At 30.0% G+C, this 21,605-nt stretch overlaps 1 protein-coding gene across 5 annotated transcripts in view; it reads left to right on the top strand.

Moving 5' to 3' along the window:
• The window catches only part of LOC105152147 (lachesin), a 554,769-nt gene that overhangs the window by 402,300 nt on the left and 130,864 nt on the right, over positions 1–21,605 (top strand). For all 5 annotated transcript variants that reach the window (XM_087406661.1, XM_087406660.1, XM_087406659.1 and 2 more), the window contains 2 exons: positions 2,710–2,917; positions 7,953–8,114. In XM_087406661.1, coding sequence (XP_087262787.1) covers positions 2,710–2,917; positions 7,953–8,114 — 370 coding nt within the window. The remainder of the gene's footprint in view (positions 1–2,709; positions 2,918–7,952; positions 8,115–21,605) is intronic.

Raw genomic sequence — 21,605 nt, 5'->3', positions numbered from 1 at the left:
AAATATCAGAGACTTTGCTGTTTCTTGCATTAGAAGAAATCTCACTGAACGAGGAAGAACGCAGTTCCAAGGAACTAGATTCCAAGGAAGCTTGAAATTTAGAACTCAATTTTACTATACTGAGTCTTTTTTAATCAGAGATCAACAAGCTCTTACTAAAAGCATTCTTAGCAAACAACGTTTACTTCGGGGTTTGTTCTTCCCTCCCCTCCTCCTTCCCCAGAAGCTTCCGTGGTCGGCCTCCTCAGAGGGTGGATTTTCCAGGTCATTGCCCGGCTTAGATAGGATTGCCACTTAGATAGGATAGTAACATCCGTAATTGTTTTGTCCATTGTTTATAAATCACCACCAATCCTGGCGGGCCGATATTTTTCTGTCAGGATTGTCTCCCTTAGCTGGATTCCTCTCTCCGGTTTTAGGCGCCAGAGTTTCGCATTTTGCTTCTCATCTATCTGTTGTGACTAAGGTCAAATTGCCCAGGATTCGCGACTAAGATGCTAGATAGGACTTGCTGACTCACTTGTTAACAAGAGGGCATTTCATGGTTCTTTATAGGTGCACATCTTCCAGCAAGATCGAGCACAAGTTAATATAATAAGTTTAAACCCCGTATTATTGATTAGCATCATATTCCATAATGCACGATAAAATTATAATTTTAAGAAAACCCTCTAAAAAAAATTTCCTCTGGGAATTAATTTTATGAGTATTATTTATATTTATTATATACTTTGAAAGTCACCCATTCGAAAGTTGCATCACATATCCATTGCTTGATCTTTGCAATCGAAACAAGAATCACAACTTCGACTCACAAACACTGAATATTAATGAATGTCTAGTTGTGACATATCTGGTCAATACAACCCTGATAGAAATTTGTGCAGTTTAACTGAACATCCAGTCAGTTACTATTATATTTACTATGGAATACACTATATGTATATTAATTTCTCTTGATATACAAAAATACAACTGAGCAAAATTATTAAGCTATAATTATTCAATTTAATAGCCTCAACTCCAATAATCAAAATTATGTTCAGTAGATGCGTTTTTATATGAAATGAAAGAATCTAGCAGAAAAAAACGTCATTCTATCCCGCGCGATATTATAAAGTTAACGACTGTTTATAGATTAGGAAATCTGTCATGTACGTAAGACATTATACTCTACCACTATATGATTAGGCTCAAATAGAGAATTTCCGACTAGGGCATACTCTACCGTTTCCTGATTAGGCCCAAATGGAAAATTCCCGATTAGGGCATACCTTATCATTTCCTATTGAGGCCTGATTGTACATTAAGCATGTCTTTATTTTAAATTTCCGCTCGGGATTATTTAAAGGCGCCTTCAGAATTACTTTTCTTCAATATCTGTAATTTCTTCAATAACTTTATTCCTCTTTTTTTATCTATGCATAACTGTAATTTAATTTATTTGCATTTTTTGGTAAGTAATAACTAATTTAATAATTACTTAGTTTATACCAAACTTATTCGTCAATACATGGGCTAGCCAAATGAAATGTTTAGTAAACAATCAGTGATTGCATCTTTATCTTTGATTATTACACTCCGTGAATGTCTGTATTAAGGCTAATGTCTGTAATAAGAATTAAGATAGCAGATCCTTTTGGTGAAAACGTCTTAATATTAATCCTGTAATTTGGATTACAAATGCATATGTCAATTTATTATAAATCACATAGCATATAATCGAATTTCAATTTAGTATGATAAATAATTTAGAAACTACTGTTAGAAATATATAAGATTCTTATATTTAAAATAGCAATGCAGAGAATTGTAAAAAAATTAACAGAAAGGTAACGGAAAAGAAACGATTCGTTATTTTTTAAATAATTGTACTTTTCAGAATCGGCAACTTGCAACAGTAAGCATATTTTTTAAACGAAAAAATCGTAAACTCTCTCTAACTAGTTACTTTTACAAAGTAACTTTCTCAATTCTACTTGTGTGTGTGTGGGTACTTTTGCTATTTATGAAATGGGAATATTAAACTTATAACGCAACTTGATATAACGCAAACTTAAGAGAGAGAAAGAGAGGAGGGTGGGAGAAAGGGAGAAAGAGAGAAAAAAAGAAGAAAGAAAAGGAGATTAATTAAATGTAAATAGTAGCTAAATTTATAATATTAATAAAAAGTTATAAATAAAAAATTTATCTCATTTTACTTAAAAAAATTTTATAAATTATTTGACTTAAGAATGCATTATAATTTTGACATAGTTTACTTATAGTAATTATAATTACATATATACGCTGGAAAAAATCTGGTCGCGTTAGTTGAAAACCTGGCAGATTCCATTAGTGCCTATGACTATAAGAAAAATGATAGCATTCTTCTAGAAATTATCAAATAACTAATTTTGTTCTGTTAGGTAAATATACTAAAATGATACTAAATTCATTTAATTAGATTAGTACAATTTTTTAATGAAAAGAATGTTTAATGAATGTAACTCGAAGAGATATAAATCCAATCAAAAATACTAATCAAATCTTTATATAGTTAAATCTGTCAAAATTCTAAATATCGAATTCAATTATGATAGTAGAAATTCTGTTAGACCAAAATACATTCTATATTACATTCATCCTATTGGCATAATTAAAACTTTTTTTCAGTATAAAGTTATTTAACAATATCTTTAAATATTTGTTTTCCTTTTGTATTTTCAGGTGGCGTGGATCCACGTTGGGCGCCAAATGCTGCTTACTATTCACAAGCACGTGGTCGTGAAAGTACCTAGGTTTTCCGTGTCGCATGACAATCAGAAAACATGGCTGCTTCATATTAATAGTGTGCAACAGGATGACCGGGGTTATTATATGTGCCAAGTAAATACCAATCCAATGATAAGCCAAGTGGGCTTTCTTCAAGTCGTTGGTAAATAATTATTTTCACTCAATTGAATTAAACTTACTCAAAATAATTTACATATAAAACACAGAGAAAAAGGTCTATGTATGGGCTACATCTTTATTTTTTTTATATCAGTTTACTTATTACAGACGAGAGCATGTGTAGTGAAGTTAGTGAAGTATCTACATATTTCAACAATAGTGTGTATTTTGTAAAGAGGATAACTCATATAGATCTATTTTTGTATCATCTTTACAAAAACAGCGATTTTTCTTTCTTTTTATAAAACTTTTAATAATTCAAATTCTAATCAATGTATGTACACACACATATATATATATATATATATATATATATACAGAGTCCTGCAATTTTTGCCAAACATTTTTGTGTATAGATAGAGCAGACTAAACTGAGTCAAAAAGTCCTGTACCATTTTGTAATCTTCATAATAGTAAAACGAGATATTAATTATTAAAAATTATCAAATATTAGTATTCAATAATTTTTTACTCAAATACTATCAATCTTACAGAAAAATAGCAAGACATAAAAATTGTTTATTTTCTTTTCAGAGCTCTAAGAATTTTTTCAAAATTTTTTATCAACTTTTTAGTACTGTACTTTTTCTTATTAGCAACTATTTTTACAAACATGAGAAAATATGGTATTAAAAAATTTTGAAAAAATTCTCAGAACTTCATGAGAAAAAAATAAGCAATTTTTGTCTCTTGCTGTTTTTCTGTAAAGTTGACAGTATTTGAGTAAAAAATTATTAACGACCAATATATTCGGCAATATTTAATAATTAATATCTCGTTAACAATAACGAAAATTGCAAAATATAGGACTCAACAAGCCTTTTCGTTTAATTCGCTTTATCTACACAAAAGCATTTGGCAGAAAATTGCGGGATATTCTGTATATATATATATGTATATACATTGATTAGAATTTGAATTATTAAAAGTTTTCTAAAAAGAAAAAAAAATCGCTGTTTTAAAGATGATGCAAAAATAGGCTACCTCTATAATATATGAGAATATACACACTTGTAAAGAGCAAAGTAGAACATAATGTTGACAGATAATTATCATTAATTTATTTTTTATTTATTTTGTCGACAATAATCGCATGTATAATAATTTTTCTTAGTTTCTGCACAAGCAACATATGCCTACAAAACACATTAAACTTTGCACCAATAATTCTTTTTTCCTATAGTTATTTGAGAACTTTCAATCAAAAAATGTACAAGTTATGACCATTAACAAGTTGATTGTTTACTGCAGTCCATATTTGCAACATCGTATTATGCATGGAGTTAAATTACAATAAGAAACACAATGTATTATTTCTCTTCAATTCAATATGCTCCATATTTAACCTGTTTACAGTTTATAAACAATTTTATTAATAATAAGTATATATCTTGAAAAAAATGAAATATATACATGATGTTTTAAAATTCGCGCTCGCGAAGTGATACTTTATGCTAAAAAAAAAAACAACTTTTTCTTTTTACAAAATTGCGTCTAACAAGTAGTTTTTGCAGGAGAGCAAGTTGAAGTTAACGAATAAGCGCTCTGATCTATGTGGCACTCAGGGCCGACGCGCGCTCCTTATTTACTTGTGTACTGAAAGAAAAAATTGATTGCTGCAACAATTTAGATAGTAAAGTATGGCATAGCATTTTTAATCGGCTGCAGCAACCAGTTTTTGATTGTAGCAGAAAATTGTTAGTTGTGTTAACCTATTGAAATCATATACTGACATTGCGGATAGGCTAAACACAACTAAAAATTTGCCAATTTTTTCTTTTAGTGTACCTAATCCTTGGTTAGTATTCATAAGTAATATTTTAAGATACGGCTTTGTTATGATTAGTTTACGATTATTTAAGACTATATTTAAGTCAATCTTAAATTATACTAGATGGGGTGAAAAGTAACCTCCTTGACCGCCAGAATGCGCCACTACTGCAAAAAAGTTTATGGTGCCTTGTAGTCCGTTCATATTTAGGCAGACATGCCAAGTGGCAGTGCGATACTGCCCTTTTTGTTTTGAGAGCTGATTGTTGTTGACGTGTTTGCGAAAACGATTTTCGTTCTCTCATAAAACATTATTTTTTGAGAGGCAAAACGGCGAAGGAAACAAAAGAAAAGTTGGATAAATATTATGTGGCTAATACTCCGTCAGATTACACCGTCAAATATTGGTTTCGAGAGTTTCGTGGTGGCCGCAACTCCACTACCGATGAAGTCCGCAGCGGCAGGCCCTCCGATGCGGTTACCGAGGAAAATGTCAAAAAAATACATGAAATGGTGTTGGCTGACCGGAAAGTGAAGGTGCGCGAGCTAGCAGATGCTACAAAGATTAGTACTGAGCGAACACGCCATATTTTGGGCGAGATTCTGCATAAGAAAAAAATTTTTTTCATTCCCAAGGAGGTTACTTTTCACCCCACCTAGTAAGAATCTATGATTACTGGACTGATCTTCTTCCATATTGTATACGTACTTAAAAAATGAAAAGTTAGCAAAATAAATATTGCTTTCATTTTTTACGTAATAATAAAATGAATAAAAGAATTAATCTAATTTCATAGATCTATCCGAAAATAAGACAAATGATAATACGCTTGGTGAACGTTCTATTCTTTTAAATATTGCACAATTGCGTAAAGTAGTTAAATAATATCACTAAACTTAAATAATAAAAAAAGTTTATTAAAGTTTACTAAAAATTAAAAAATTTTTTAAAAATATTTTTATAACATTTATCTACAATGTATCAAGGGCATAATTTTAAAATAATTATTTATTTAAAAAATGTAAATCTATTTTTTTATACAAAACAATTTTTTCTTTTCCCTTTGGAATTTTTTAAAATTCTTTTAACTCTGATGATTGTTTTAAAAACGATTTAAAAATATCGATACAATTGTTACTCAGATTTTAAATATGATTATGTAAGTATCATAATATTTTTAAATTAATAATATTATTCATAATATTTTTATATTAATAATATTTTTAAATTAATAATTTTGGACAAATCTTTTATATGTATGAGCTAATTCTCTCTTAATCTTTTATTGTAAAAATAAAAAAAGAATTAGCTCTTAAAATAACGTAACTCGAATATTTTATTTTATTTTTAATCACTGTTTTGAAAATAAATCTATTTTTAGCTATTTAAGGGTTACGTACATATTTAAGTTCGGTGATACTATAATATTTAACTGCCATATGTAATTGTGCAATATTTAAAAGAATAGAATATTTAACAAAGCTCATCAACATATTATTATTTATATTTGTCTTTACTTTTAGATAGATCTACAAAATTAGACAATTTTTTTACTCTTTTATTTATTAGTAATTATTTAGTACTAATTTATTTAGTAAAAAGTGAAAGCAGACTGCTACCCTTTCATTTTTTAAGCAATACAATACAGAAGATCATGTTCCAAAATTCATAGTTGATTCTTATAATTTAAAACTGCCTTAAGTATGGATATAACCCTTTGAGGGGTACATTTTTCTTCTAAACAAATTATTGAAATCATAGGTCAAATCATCTATGGGGGTTTTCGGGATCGCTGATTATTATTTTGATGTTAGAATTACAAAATTCAAAATGGCGGATCCAATATGGCGACTATTTTAGGCTAAATTCACAGTTTTTTGTTCAATTTACATGAAACTAAATATACAAGAGTTTTTGGGGTCGCTGATTACGATTCTGAATGTCAGAATTACAAAATTCCAAATGGATCCAATATTTTAGGCTAAGATCAATTTTCAAAAATTTTTTTTGGAAAAACTAACTACCAAAAAATTCTGAAAAAAAATATATTATAGTTTCAGATATAGAGTACACGCATAAAAATTTTCAGAGCTTTAGCACTTCATATTTAAAAATAGCCGAATTTATTCTGAAAGAAACGAGTTTTTTTATATTAATTGTTGCATAACTTAGATCTCTAAGAATCTCATATGCGCATACAAAACTGCAAAATAGATCAACTGCAAAATATGAACAAAACTAAGGATAAAAAGGTGGGACATATACGCTCTATTATCCTTCAAAGAGTTAAGCAGTCGTAAACCAATTATAACAAAACCGTATTAGTGTCTTAAAATATTACTTATGAATAGCCAAGGATTAGATACAAGTAAACGAGGAGCGCATGCCGGCTGTCACATAGATCAGAGCGCTTATTCGTTAACTTCAAAAAGTTCTCCTGCAAAACCTATTTGTGAGACGGAATTTCGCAAAAAAAAAGTTGTTTCTTTTAGCATAAAGTATCATGTCTTGTACTTCTCAAGCGCGAATTATGAAACATCCCGCGAAACATATACCTGCGTAAATTTTTAACGGTTGAAAAACTAATAAGTATGTGCAATATTATGTATATTTGTCTCAAAAGCAATCGTTAAGTGCAGCTATGTGACACACTACTTCATCTTCAACGAAATTATCTAAATATATTCTTGTTATCAGATTACAGTGCTATAAACTAAAACATTGCCCAAATTTGGACCTTCTCCTCTACATTTTCTAATAATAATAAATTACAACGTGACTTTGAGTAAGATGAGCGATGGCGTAAAAGTTCATAACACATTAAAGCTAACGGCATACATAAAAACGTAAGCAAAAAAGATGTAAGAAGTAAGCGAATCGACAGTCAGTCGAGAATATATAGCAATAACGTAATTAGTAATCAATAAAAAATATTAATTTGCGTATTGCATACATTTTTTTTATGTGTCACTAGTCTAAAAGTTTATATTAATAATCAAATATTTCTTTTGAATTAATTTAATTTCAAATTATATAATACTTAATTTATTAAATCTAATTGTATTTAATTGTCGCGATGTATTTAAAAAAGTAATTTTCATGATATATTATATGAAATAAACATAAAATTTGCATTGGAAGGAATGTTTAACAACAATAAAGGAATGTAAAACGAACGTTAATCATATACTATACAACATTATAGACTAAACTCCGAATGAAGAAAGCAATTTTATGTGTCTTTCAGTGCCACCGAATATATTGGATTCCCTTTCTACGGAAAGCACCGTAGCAGTTCGAGAACATCAGAATATTACTCTCACATGCAAGGCCGATGGATATCCGCCGCCGAAATTAATGTGGAAACGAGAAGATGGTCAAGTAATAAGCCTCAACAAACATCATAAAGGTACGTTGTATTAAATTAATTTTTGTGCCGTTATAACGTGAAAAAATATTTTCGATTTATTTTGTAGAATATTAAAAATTTATCTTCTGTGCAGCTTTCTTGATATTTTGTATTCTTTTCAATCAATTTAACTCGAAGAAGATATTCTACGTGAATTCTTTCAAGATAAAAGAGTTGCAAACATGCAACGATTTTACGATTTTATGAACAATTTCAGTCTACATCTTAACTTTTTTTTATATCTCGTGTATTATTTATTTATTATGTAGCTTTACCATATTTCATTAAAATAAATAATTTTTAAAATTATTTTACAATATACTAATGCCATTGCTAATTTTGAATATAAATATCTACAAAAATGTCAAATATTTTTTTAGTCGTATCGTACATTTGCAATAGATATGTATCATATATTTAATATTTAATCGTTTAACAACGTATTTAAGGTTTTGTACCGAATTACATATTTTGTTTAGAAAATTTTCTATCTTCGTTTATAAATCAACTTTTATTGTCAGGAACGATGAAGCGATATTTCTCTTAAGTTCATTCGAGATAAAAAATTACATGTTTCAGACTACGATTTTACATGAACAATTTCAGTCTTTATTTTAGCAACTTTATTTAGTACATTGTTTATATAATTTTTTGAAATTGGTATTGCTATTTTTAGATATAAATATCTATCTATAACATAAATGTTAAATATTTCTATTCTTCGATTATTCTTTCCATCTTGTAAATTATTTTTATTGCATATTTTGCAATAGATATATGTATCTTATATTGAACACGTGATCGTTTAATGTAACTTTTGTACCAAGACACGTATTTCAAGCATTTTGTTTCTGAGAATTATTTTTTTTTTTAAATAATGAAGCGCGACATTCCTCGTAAATCTATTTGAGATAAAAAAAGTTAGGAGATACAGACCTTACATAAAATATTTTAAATATTTTTTTGTTTTAGCAATCTTTATCTGTCATATATTATTTATCTACACATTTTACATAAAACGTTTTGATCTATCGATCTTAGTAATCTTTATCTGTATATGATATATTATTTATCTATTAAATAGATTTTTCATATTTGATTGATAAAAATAAATTTAAATAATTTTTCAAAATGACAATAATATTCCGTTGCTACTTTTAGATATAATATAGAAATAATTCGCGATACTTATTATTCTTTAACTATTCTTTCTTATACATATACGATATTTTCTATCGCAAACTTTGCAATAGATCTAATCTGTATCACACTCGATCTTTTAATAATGTAACATTTTGAATCGAGACACATATTTTGTTTCGAGCGTTTGGAAAATTTTCTTCGTTCGTTCATGTATGTACGAACTTAGAAACGATTCCACGAGTTTCCTCTTACGATGTCTCGGGATCCCTTGTCTACGCGAGTCGAAACTTTGAAGCACTGTTACAAGAGGAAACGGACTTATTTGTAATGCAGCCGAAGTTCAATGCGGAAAGTAATTTTTGGTACGAGGGTGTTCTTTTTCCGTACGTTTTTCTTCGACTCCCACGAGTCCTGACATCGATGTCTCGCTCAGGTAACAAATCGACGGACGTTCGCTGAATCGAAGAAATTTGAAGTAAATTTTCATCAATTACGGACGTAGAGATATCTGCCTGCACACAGGCACACAGATGTGCGCGAGATGTGTTAGAAAATGTATAAAAAATAAAAAGTCGCGTGTCTTATTGGTTAAACAATTTTGTGTTTCTCCAATAATCCGATTTACGAAAAGTTTATCGATCTGATCGCATCACCGTAGCGACATACATACGTATGCAGATAGGTTTGACGGAGAAAATATCCGAACAAATATTTAATTGTTCGACAAAAACGACTGTATTGTATTTAATCGTGTGCATTGCAAATTTCTACGAAACAAATAAAACACACCGTGCTCGATACAAAACATCAATTCCATATTTATTTATTAATTCCCGAATAAATCAGTCGTTTGCGAATTAATGAATAAATGCGTAGTAAAACCTTTAACGCGGACAGTTTGAAAGTGATTAACATCATTCACCGTCGGGTGAATGATGTTAATCACTTCACCATCGCCATGAATTTCTCCGCGTTCACTCCAATTTCGTCCTACATAGATTTAAATTCAGAACACTCATACGGTAATATTTTTCATGTGACAGCCGCACGTGAATCAACTTAAGTTTTTATTAGGCTTCCGATAATTACTCCCTTGCATGTTTGCATTCTTCTTATCATTTAGTTTTATGATTCCGCTTTCGTGATTAATGTCGCAAATAAGATCTTTATATAGAATACTGGTAAAAAAGATATTATTTTGCTTCACATCGAGTTGACCGCAAGTTTTTCTACGAAAAAGAAATTTCTATTGCAAACATTTCTCTAACTTCTATATTCACTATTTTATCGTATGGTGTTATTTTATGAATTCTCGGCTTATCTCGGACATTACACTAATCCCGGATTCGGGCGGATTAGTGATCTCTCTATTTAACATAAACGTTACATTATATCCAGCCGACGCAACATTCGAGTGCTTTACACGAGTGTTCCACGATTTTTAGATTTTTAGAACTCATGTTAATTGTAAGTAATCCGTATTAACTAAAAGATACACTATTAAATTTATAATTTCAAATTATACACCTACCCAATTAGAATTATTTTTAATCATTTCACAAATCGCCACTGTTCCTACTCAACGTGTCGTTAATTTGATTATTTCTTGACATTGAATGGAAGTTGAATGGAAAACGATAAAATATTATTATTTTTTTAATTCAACGGATTGGGTTACCATTGCTTTCTTAAATATTCAACAGTACACTTTCTGTTGCATACATTTTGTTTCGGAATATCATTCGGGATGTAATTTCTCTTCTTCCACACTTTGTAATAAATCATAGAAGAGAGAGATAACTCATTAACGGAGTCAAAGAAGAAAGTTACGGCATATACCGTATTCAACATTAAGAGCAATAAATCGCGGCAGTGATAACCATAAAACGCGGTGGCGCACGTTTATCTAATATCTACATTATGTCTCCATGCGTGTTATGCCGTTATCGTCTTTGCACATTGAGCGTTAAGCTTCAGGACAGTACGGGGCGAACTGCATACGCGCCATCGGAGAATGCCCAGAGGACACAGCGCTCATGGTAAAGCAATAAAGTGCGATAAACTGTGCAAGTCCCCGCCCATCCCGCCATCGTGCTATTAGCAATGCAATTATCGCCCGCTCTCTGCCAGCCATTGGGCGCATCCGCCGACGTCCTTTAGGTCTCTCTCTGTATCTTTTCTTTATGCCCGGAATAGAATTACGCTATGGAATAGAGTTTCGCCATTTAATAATTCTGTACGTGGTATCGTTGGCTATTTAATAATTCCGGCGGCGCGTACCCGCAGGGACGTCACACGTTTCTCACGTCAGAGTTCTCCTATCTGCAGTTTTTTCCGAACTCGGATTGATTGAATTAAATATCGTCATTTTTTATTCTACATTCCGTCGCATGGTTTCGAAGAGCGAGTGGTACGAAGGTGACAGACATCCAAAATTGACCGATGATGCGTTTTTTTTAAGTAAATCTTTCTTATTGATACGCGATATTAAAATTATTTTTTTTTTAATTTTAAAATTTACACAAAAATATTATTAGATAATACCAACCTTGATCGACTATCATATTCTTTATTTATTTGTATTAAAGCCTTCTTGATCTATTTTTTATTTGATATTGTTATCGTCGCCTAAAATAGACATTCTTCCTACATACATTGTTTATTGTGATTATTATTATTATTTATTATATGCCTCTGAAAAAAATTTCATTAATTAACAATTAATAACTAAAAATTTAATTTTTGATTATAATAAATGATTAAAAGTTTTTAGTTGTCTCGAAATAAATCTTAGATATGAATCAATTAAACAGTAAAATTAACCGATCAAAATAAATGAATGTAATTGTGATTAATTCGATTGATTGAGTAAAAATCGTTAACTATTATTAATTTAAAAATTATCGTTATTCATTAATCATTATTTGGTTTTTAACTATAACATAAACTAAACGTATAATGAATAATATGTGCAATTTCTCTCCTAACTTACGTAAAAACATAAAATTATTTATTGACCAATATCGATTTGAATATATTTTCAATATGACCAACATATTCTTTAATAATAATTCATAAAAATCACATTAAATAATTTTTGAAATATGACTGAAAATTAACGATTAATGAGTGTCATTTTCATTTTCACTACTTGATTTATTTCAATAATTAATTACATTAGTCGTAATTATACACATATTAATTTTTAACAGATTATTTTAGTTAAGTAAAAGCCTACTTGATTAAATTCAAGTAGTAAAAAGGCTCAAATAATTTTAAAATTAAAAACAATGAAAATTATAGAGAAAATAATACAAGCCAAGTATGCAAAGAGATGGTCTTTTTTGCCCGTTTTTGCCATCAATTTTTGGACTGAACTGTGTGCTAAATGATATCCTATAATATAATGAGTATCCTATAGTAATTACAAAGAAGTTTCAAGTCGAGATGACAATTGTTATCATAGCTGGAGAAGAGGAGGAAGTGACGTATTACGTCTATGCGAAAATCCGTTTTTTTTTACATTAAAAACAAATTGATTTACAAAATCACTATAAGTATGATGTTCAGTTGTTTTTGCCTTTATCGGCTGAATAGACTTTCACACAGTCAATTGCACACATCACTCACATCGGCCAATTCCTAGTAATTTTTAACTGCTTTACCAATGAAATTATATTATTTTACACAATAATGAAAAAATATATGAGCAATGAGAGCATCAATACAGTGCGGAAATTAGTGCGCAATTATAACAAAAATTTCAACTAATTCACATAATATATTGTATTACAATGTTAATACAAAAATTTCCTTGTACGTTTCGATTTGCTTCAAACTATTTTCAGCAAGTTGTAAACAATTTCGTCGATGTCTTATAATAAATATAATTCGCAAAATATATTATTTTAAATTAGCCAATTAGCGATGTGGGCAATTAATATACATCTGACTGGAGCAAGTTTCTTAAAATATCGGATTTCGCAGACCTATGATAATTCGATAATGAACTTTGTTGATGCCCAGCTCTGATAATGTTACTTCAACTTCAAACTTGTCTGTAATTAATGTTTCAATATAAGATAACATTTGTCATAGTTCAATTCCAAAATTAAAGGCTCAAAAAAACGGGCAATTTTTTCGGTTACTCTTTCTTGCTTAGATCGTAATACAAGTTACGTTGATCAGAGACGACTATAAATGAAAATTCATGAACATTCGTTGGATATTAACAAAAAAACAGGATCTCCATCTGTAATCTCTGACTTTCATTTGATTTGAATCGTAATTTCAATTGAAAGGAAGTTAAAATTTTAGACATTGAATCTTCTTATAACAGAGTTGATTTCCGAAAAGGTTTACATAAAAAGGCAAACTCGGGGATTGAATAAATAAATGGATACATAATTTTTATCTGACATGTATAATCCTCCCATCCTATAATCATTGTCCTCTTCCTAAGATACTCTCTCCTTTACACTTCTCCTACCCATCGACTTATCCTTTGCCTACAGCAATCATTACTATTTTACAATGTGTTAAGTGAATTTGTGTTTCGATAATTTGAATCTGAACTCTCTTGTGCAGAATTTATTTAATTTGCACTTTATTTTTTTTTTATATTAGGTGTTGGAATTAATTCGTAGCGTTTTTTAATGAAAAAATGTTATTTATTTCACATGAGCATTAAAAAATACATTAATGAAAGTACTTCCCATCACTTGTAAAACGCTACGAATTAATTCCAACACCTAATATATTAAGGAAATCCTAAAGTTCTTTAATAGTCTTTTATTAGTCCTTTTTAATAGTTTTTATACTTTAATGTTATATTAAAAGTAAAAAGAAATTCCGATATCTATACAGAAAAGTCATGGTTGTTTCCATTAACTTTGATAAACAATAATCGTTTTTTGATTACCGAGGAAACAAGAGCAAATATTTAAAAAATATATATTATAATTTAATTTTTGTTCTTCATATTTTGTTACTGCATTGACAATCACATTATGTATCGATTTAATTTTTAAATTGTAAGTTATATTAACATTGAAAATAATCCGATCGGGGGTTATTCTCGTTTTTTGCTAAAATTTATCTTGCTTATTTTTAATAATATTGGAATTAAAAGACTTCGAATTGAACTAAAAAAATCATTTCGGCGTATTTTAAAGAATTATATAAATAATATATTAATTCACACAGAATTATACAAGCACTTAAGATCTAGCTAAACCAAGGTATTGATTTTTATAGGTTATGTTTCTCACATATACGGTCCTATAAGATTTAATATTGTTAAAAGATCTTGTTTGACCTTATAATTTTCTGATCAATTAATTATACAAAATTGTTTGACAATAGTTTCATTAATTGATTACATTAATTATGATTATATGTATTTTTTAATTTTTAGTCGATTATTTGAGTTAAGAAATAAATTAATTAATTAAGGGGATCCTAAAGCAAAGCTCGAACTCCAACGAAGTCATCAGAGGTCGCTGTTTTTCCAGCGCATCGACATGTCTTTATAGACGTATACCACAACAATATCTCACATAACCTACGATACACGCATTCACACGTTCATTTTCGTATAACAAATTTGTCACGATAAAACATCTAAAGCATCTAATTCTAAGAACTCAACATTATTCGTGCAAACTGTGTTTGTGGATTTTGTACGTATAGGTATGCAAAACTTTCGTATCAAACAAACGTTGTCACGACTTGACAGCTTGAGACGTCATGTTACACTAAGAAATGGTAAAAAATACATCAATTTCGAAATTTTTGGTTGTTCTCGACATGAACTCCATCTCACAAACACGTATTAATGCGTATATATAATACTTTAATCCTGGAAAAGAATTTTCGAATTTGTGAAAGAGAAAAAAGTATTTATTATACAAAAGTTATATGATTTAGACGGCTTTAGGATCCCCTTAATGCCAAATACTGCTACCGTGGTTGAATTGGTGAGACGCCTTCACGGAGTGGTGATGATCTAGGTTCGAATTTTGGCTGAGATGATCTTTTGCAATAAATTTTTTATAGTGTTTTAAAAATTATTAGTACCAGTAATATCCCAAGTAGCAATCTGTCATTTTGACGTCAATAGTTAGTCATTTAAATTATTGTCTTGTTATCTGTATTTAAGATGTGATAATATCATTATCTCTTTGACCAATTAATGATATTATTTATTCATCCTACGACGTACTTATTGACGTCGAATTTCATTACTTCTAGATTGTTTAGAGAGCTGACTGTTATTTGAGCACAATGTATGACTTTTACCTTTCATTGTCCGCTTAAGTAATAATGCGTAAGACCGTTTATCCTTTCATATCGTAAAGACGGACAAGCTTCAGTCTGTAGCGAAGAGCGAAATGATCAATCGACGGCGTATTAGTGATCAATTAATAACATCATTTATTTACGTTAATAACATGAACATAATGACATATTTCCAATATCCGTTTATAGCGTTATGTGATAAATTCACGATGTTTTTACGATGTTGGGTTATATTAACGGGATTGGATCATCAAATTAATCATTCTTTGCTACCTATGATTAAATTGATTATTAATTTAATTTATGATATTACGTAGGTATGTGCTTTAGCTTTAATCTGGACTGTATTTCAAGATTAACAAATAATTAGCTCGCAGTTTGCTTGAAGTAGAAATTATGAAAATTCGCACAAAAATATTATTAGGTGTTTGTTCTGATCGAATATTCTCTTCACTCCTTTGTGTTTATTTTTTTATACTTGACAATATACCAATCGATTTACTGATCGAGCGCATTACATTTCTTTTTGCGAAAAACATGCCAAAATTTTTAGTAGCCGCAAACTGCGAATTATTGTGGCCGAGCAAACTCTGTAGGTTCGCACCATCCGTAGCAGAATTAATAATAAGGTAACCAGGCCATTTCCCAAAGTGGACCACCCGCTGTTTGTATATAATTATATGGTTAATTTAACAGATGACAGTAGTAATTCGATTCATAAGTCATTTATTCTGTTTGTGTAAAAGCAGGAAAAACTGCTATACCGTAGTCGTAATGTAATATTTCGTAAATAAGGAATTGCTTTCTATAATTATGAAAACATGGTTATTAATTATATTAATTAAATAATCATGTTATTGTAGCTCTATATTCATACTTTGTAACACTATATTTAGTTTATATTTTTGTTACAACGTTTTGTTTATAATTAAAGAATAGGAACTCTTTGTATGACGATGTGGGCCATGTCCGAGCACATGTAAGTGTAACATTTGTCACAAATACGTTCATGAAGATTGTGTGGGATTAATTAAAAATGATAAAGGCCTTTTTATTTGTCCGAACTGTGAGTAGATCCATAAGCATAGTTTTAAGAGAGAAAAGTTAACACACTTATTCAATGTTTAAAATTGCTAAATAGCTTTTTTTAAATGTTTATGCAATGAAATTATAAACTCATAAAAATAACATTGAATCATTTTACTTTTCAAATGTTACCTTTCTTTTAAATCTATATTATATCTATAATAATATATAAATATATAAATATATGAATGTGATTTATATTTTTTTTCAATCTTCAGAAACGTTCCCTTTTTTGAATGTGATCATTAATTTTCAATTTTGAGAGACCTCAGCAAAAAATTTAAAAAATTCTCGAAGCTTATTGGGTCCGGTTATCTTATAATTATCTTATACTTTCGCGATTCCTTTTGTCGACTATATGCCGTTTAGTGTCTGTATATATTATGTACTCGAGTGATAACAACAATTCTATTAATGTAACTTGTAATTGTAAGTATCCTTCGAGAGTGGCGCGTCGTTATTGAATCCGCATGTTCGGGCTCATAATTGGTAAATCGCGCGAGTTATGCGCACGCCATGCCAAAATCCCTGGCGGGTACGTGGCCGCAAGTTAACGTCACAGGATACGATAAACTAGGTAACGCAATTGCCGGGTCCGCACAATTCGATCTACCAATCTGCGACGCGATCCGCCGAGTTGCATTCGCATAAACATTTGGTCGAATGAAGAGCGACGCTCATCGTGGTATTGGACGACAATTATTCCTGTGTATTGGACTTGTATTGAAATCATATACGCGTAGGTACACGCAGATTAACTTGATTGACTTGAGAGTTATCAGACATTTAATTCAGTACGCTGCGAGTAGCAATTTAAAGATAAATCAATTGAATTTATCTTTGAATTACGAGCGATACTGTAAATATGAAATATTACTTGCACGATCGCGTAGATATCATAATTTTGTCCGTTTTATATTATTTTATATTATATATATAAAACTATTCCATTTCATTTAATATTTAATCGAGAAATGTTAAACTTATCACAGACAAACTTGATATTCTCTTGGACTCGTACATATTTCTAATTAATATAAATTGTATTTATAGCAACAGTATAACTCTTAATTTTTTTCTAATATTATCTTTTCTATAGAAGATTATATAGTACATAGAAAAAATGATTTTTTTTGTCCAAGTGTTTATATCTTTTTTTATAGGAGCTTTTAACAGAAAGAATGATTTTGCTGAAAAATTTAGTTAGATATAGATTTGTGTGTGTGTGAAAATAATTTTATAGGATAATCAAAATAATTATATAGAACTCTTAAGCATTAACAATATTGCAAAAAGTTTTAACATTAAAGCAATTAGCTTGAGCATCATATAATTATTTTGATTAAATAACATCTTTTTTTAGATCTGTATCCAATTAAATTTTTGGATGCTTTATCAAAATTGTTCCTTGTACATGATATCATGTAGGTAATGTTTTATAAAAATTTCACTGTAATATATAAATTAAGCAAAAAGAAGCGCCAAATGCGATTAAGGCTAGATCTTATTGTTAATCCCTAATCATATTTTTATAAGAATATTTAAATACATTTTCTCCAATACTTCAAACTGTGCCGAACACAGCCGATCTTAAAAATGCAGTTCTAAATTAAATCTAAAAATAGTAATATCACGAATTAAATTGATTATCAATTTGATAATTATAGGTGCTTTCCAATTGCTTAACATATCTTGACATAAACCTACACAGGAATGTGCAAAGTGTACACGATTCAATTGGAGTCAAAGCGTGTAAAGTTAGATTTATACATATTTTAATATCCACATTTAATATTCCTTATGATAATTTTTAATCCGTGATGATAATGAAAATTACGTTTCTGTTTAACGTTTTCTTCTTTCATTTAGTTATCACGATTAGTAACGATTTATCTATTATAGAAAACACAAGCTTACACAATTGATTAGTAATCCTCAGATTGAATATGTATAGTGTTATATCGATGATTATGGCAATTGGAATGCAACTATTATGTCGCCGTGTGCACGAAAGTGTCTAGACATATTGTAATTGGAAAGCACCCTATGACATCAATAACTTTAAAACCATTTTAAAACACTGAAAATAACTTATTGTGAAAAATATTGCCTTAGCCAAGATTTGAATTTGGAATCTTTCAACTATCCGGGACGGTTGTTTTAAGCAATTCAACCATCACAGACATATGGTAATATTTGTTGTAACAATCAGTATCCAAATAGCAAAGAGTGTTTCAGTAAAATCGCACAAATGTGATTGCTTATGATGCTGGCAATTTGTCATAGATTTATCTTCAATGAGTTCGATTATACCGACATTGTAGTAACATACAGACAATAATGTATATATGTATTGTCAGCAATTTAACAGCAAAATAGCTGCAAAATAATTGCAAAATAGCATTAATGTTATCTTGCATTGTCGACAATGATAGCATTGTACGAGTACAATGCTACATATTATTATGGATTATGACAACATGGTGGCATAGTAGGGGAGAGTGAGGTAATGATAAATACCTAAGCAGAAAACGAAATAAAACAAAAGTCAAATAAGAAATAAGTTTTTAATTTCTTATAAATATACAATTATTTGTTTATTTACGTCTATCGTCATTTTTTATTAGATTTGAACATAAAATAAATTTTTAACAAAACAAAACTCTTGCTGTTCGTGATTTCCCGACTATTATGGTGTAATCAGAGCTAATCACAGCTAATTATCACAAAAATCATTTTCTATACATTTTCTTTCTTTTCTTTCTTCTTTCTCTTCCTTGGTATTTCATCTATCTTTTTTATTTGGTTACCTTCTTCAAAATTTTTTATGACTTTTTATGATGTTATTACGCAGTTGAAAGCACGTTCCTTTTACCTTCTGACAATAAATATTCTGACAAAAAAATTTAACTGAATTTTTATTCACAATCTGCGCAAGGTGTCGAAATCGTGTACTTTACTGAATCACTTACACAAAGAAACTAATGGCGATCGTTCGGAATTGTCCCATCCGACTCATCCGTTATTACTTTACGTCGTAAAAATAACAAAATACAATTTTTTTTAGTGGTTAGACTTATGCTACAGATAAAACATTGATCATAAGATATTGTTTGATTTAGGCTTATTTTATCTTTAGCGTAACCCATTTGTATCATTTACACAATAGCAACTATATGCAGTTTAATTTAACAAAAAAATTGAAAAAGGACCGAAAAGTTCAATTATATTTATCTTGAATTCTGTATGCAATCTTATTTTGCCACTATTTGGCTAGCACTGCATGACAACTGAACTGTCGATAAATGAAGAAATTAGATTTGTATTTTTTCTCTAATACATTGATATTACTGCGTTCGTCATTACTTCTCTCTTCCCTAAATATAGTATTGTCATGTAATATAATTGTCAGCAAATTGCTGACAAGTTGCTACTCAAAGTTATCATATCATGAAGACATCAAGTTGCCAACAAATGAAGACTCAGTTGCTGCAATTCTAGTAATAACACATACTTAGCAACACATGTTTAGCGATCAATATGCCAGCAACAAGACAGTTGCTATCTGAATATGTATAATATAAGAACAGAACATTTTGAAAAACGAACATGTATTATATAAACAATAAGAGGTTAAATTGGATCACTTATGTGAATAAATCAACTTCCGATAATGTTCAAATATGAAAAAATAAAATTTAAAAAGTTTCTTTTGAGGATATATCTTAAGACACATCTAGAAAAACCCATTAAGTTCATGTATTTAGTGGCCACGCGAATGACACGTTGCCACGATGGGAACAAGAAAGCAGGGACACCGCAGGGAAAACACAAGAGGTACATCGATGCAAACAGCGGATTAGCCAAGGGGATTTATATAACGGGGAAAGCTATCTCTGTAAAGCTCGGGCGGAAGGCTTTTTGCTCTCGACCCCGGCGCTTCTTAAATATTGTAGAGATTAATCAACTCTCTCCCAGCCCTTCGCGTAGCGGGACGCGAACAGCAAGTAGGCTCCTACCCCAAGCTGCGAGGAGAGAACGTCCGTCAGCGGGGCGGACAGCCGGGTCCGTGGTAGAGAACTCCAACGATGAAAGGCACGCCTGCAGGCGGGTGTAAGAGCAGTCGCTCGAAAATTATGCGCACACACGGCACGTCTAAAATATGCACTGGTTACTAAAGATACGCGACGGTCTCCTTCGGCGATTCCGACAGGGAATTAAAAGGGCCTGCACTGTTGTTGTTGCTGCTGCTGCTGCTGCTGTTGCTGTTGCTGTTGCTGTTGCTGTTGCTGCTAATGCTGCTAATGCTACTGTGGAAGAACGCGTCTGTGAGAGGCTTAAAGACTGAAGCAGCAAAGCTTCCCGCGGTTAATTTCTTAGGGGAATTTTCTCTCGTTTAGTACTCACAAAAGTATGCAGACGTTATTATTACAAGTATTTGCGAAGCTTCTATCAATTGTGCAATAAATTTAAGAAGAAGATTTAAACTTCCTGTATATAACATTTAAGTAAATTTTTATATTATATAATTATGAAAAATATATGTTAGAAATAATGATCTGCACTTGTAGTGTTTTATGTTATCTCTACTAATATAATTTAAATTTAATCTTGGTTTAATTTACTCTCTATTTTTTTTAACTTTTACAACTAGAAAAAATAAGTTAAATGGAGATTAAATTTGGAATACAAGTTTGTAAATAATACTATTTTGTTTGTATTATATTTACACGTTTTTAAAAAATACCTTTAAAAAAATTGAGTAGTTATATCATTTGATAAAATAAAGTTTCAATTTTAATAATCTGTGTTTTGAATTACGATACGATGATTCTTAACGAAATTATGAATAATCGAAGTCAAAATACTCCTTTTACTTAATCCAGAAATAAAAATCTTGAGAATATGAAATCTTGAAAAACGATTTTGTAAGGAAAATTTAAGCTTTTATGGTGGAAAATT

The sequence above is a fragment of the Acromyrmex echinatior genome, chromosome 5 (assembly GCF_024713525.1).
Source record: "Acromyrmex echinatior isolate Ae372 chromosome 5, ASM2471352v2, whole genome shotgun sequence".
Taxonomy (NCBI): Eukaryota; Metazoa; Arthropoda; class Insecta; order Hymenoptera; family Formicidae; genus Acromyrmex; species Acromyrmex echinatior.
This window is presented reverse-complemented; position numbering and strand designations above follow the sequence as displayed.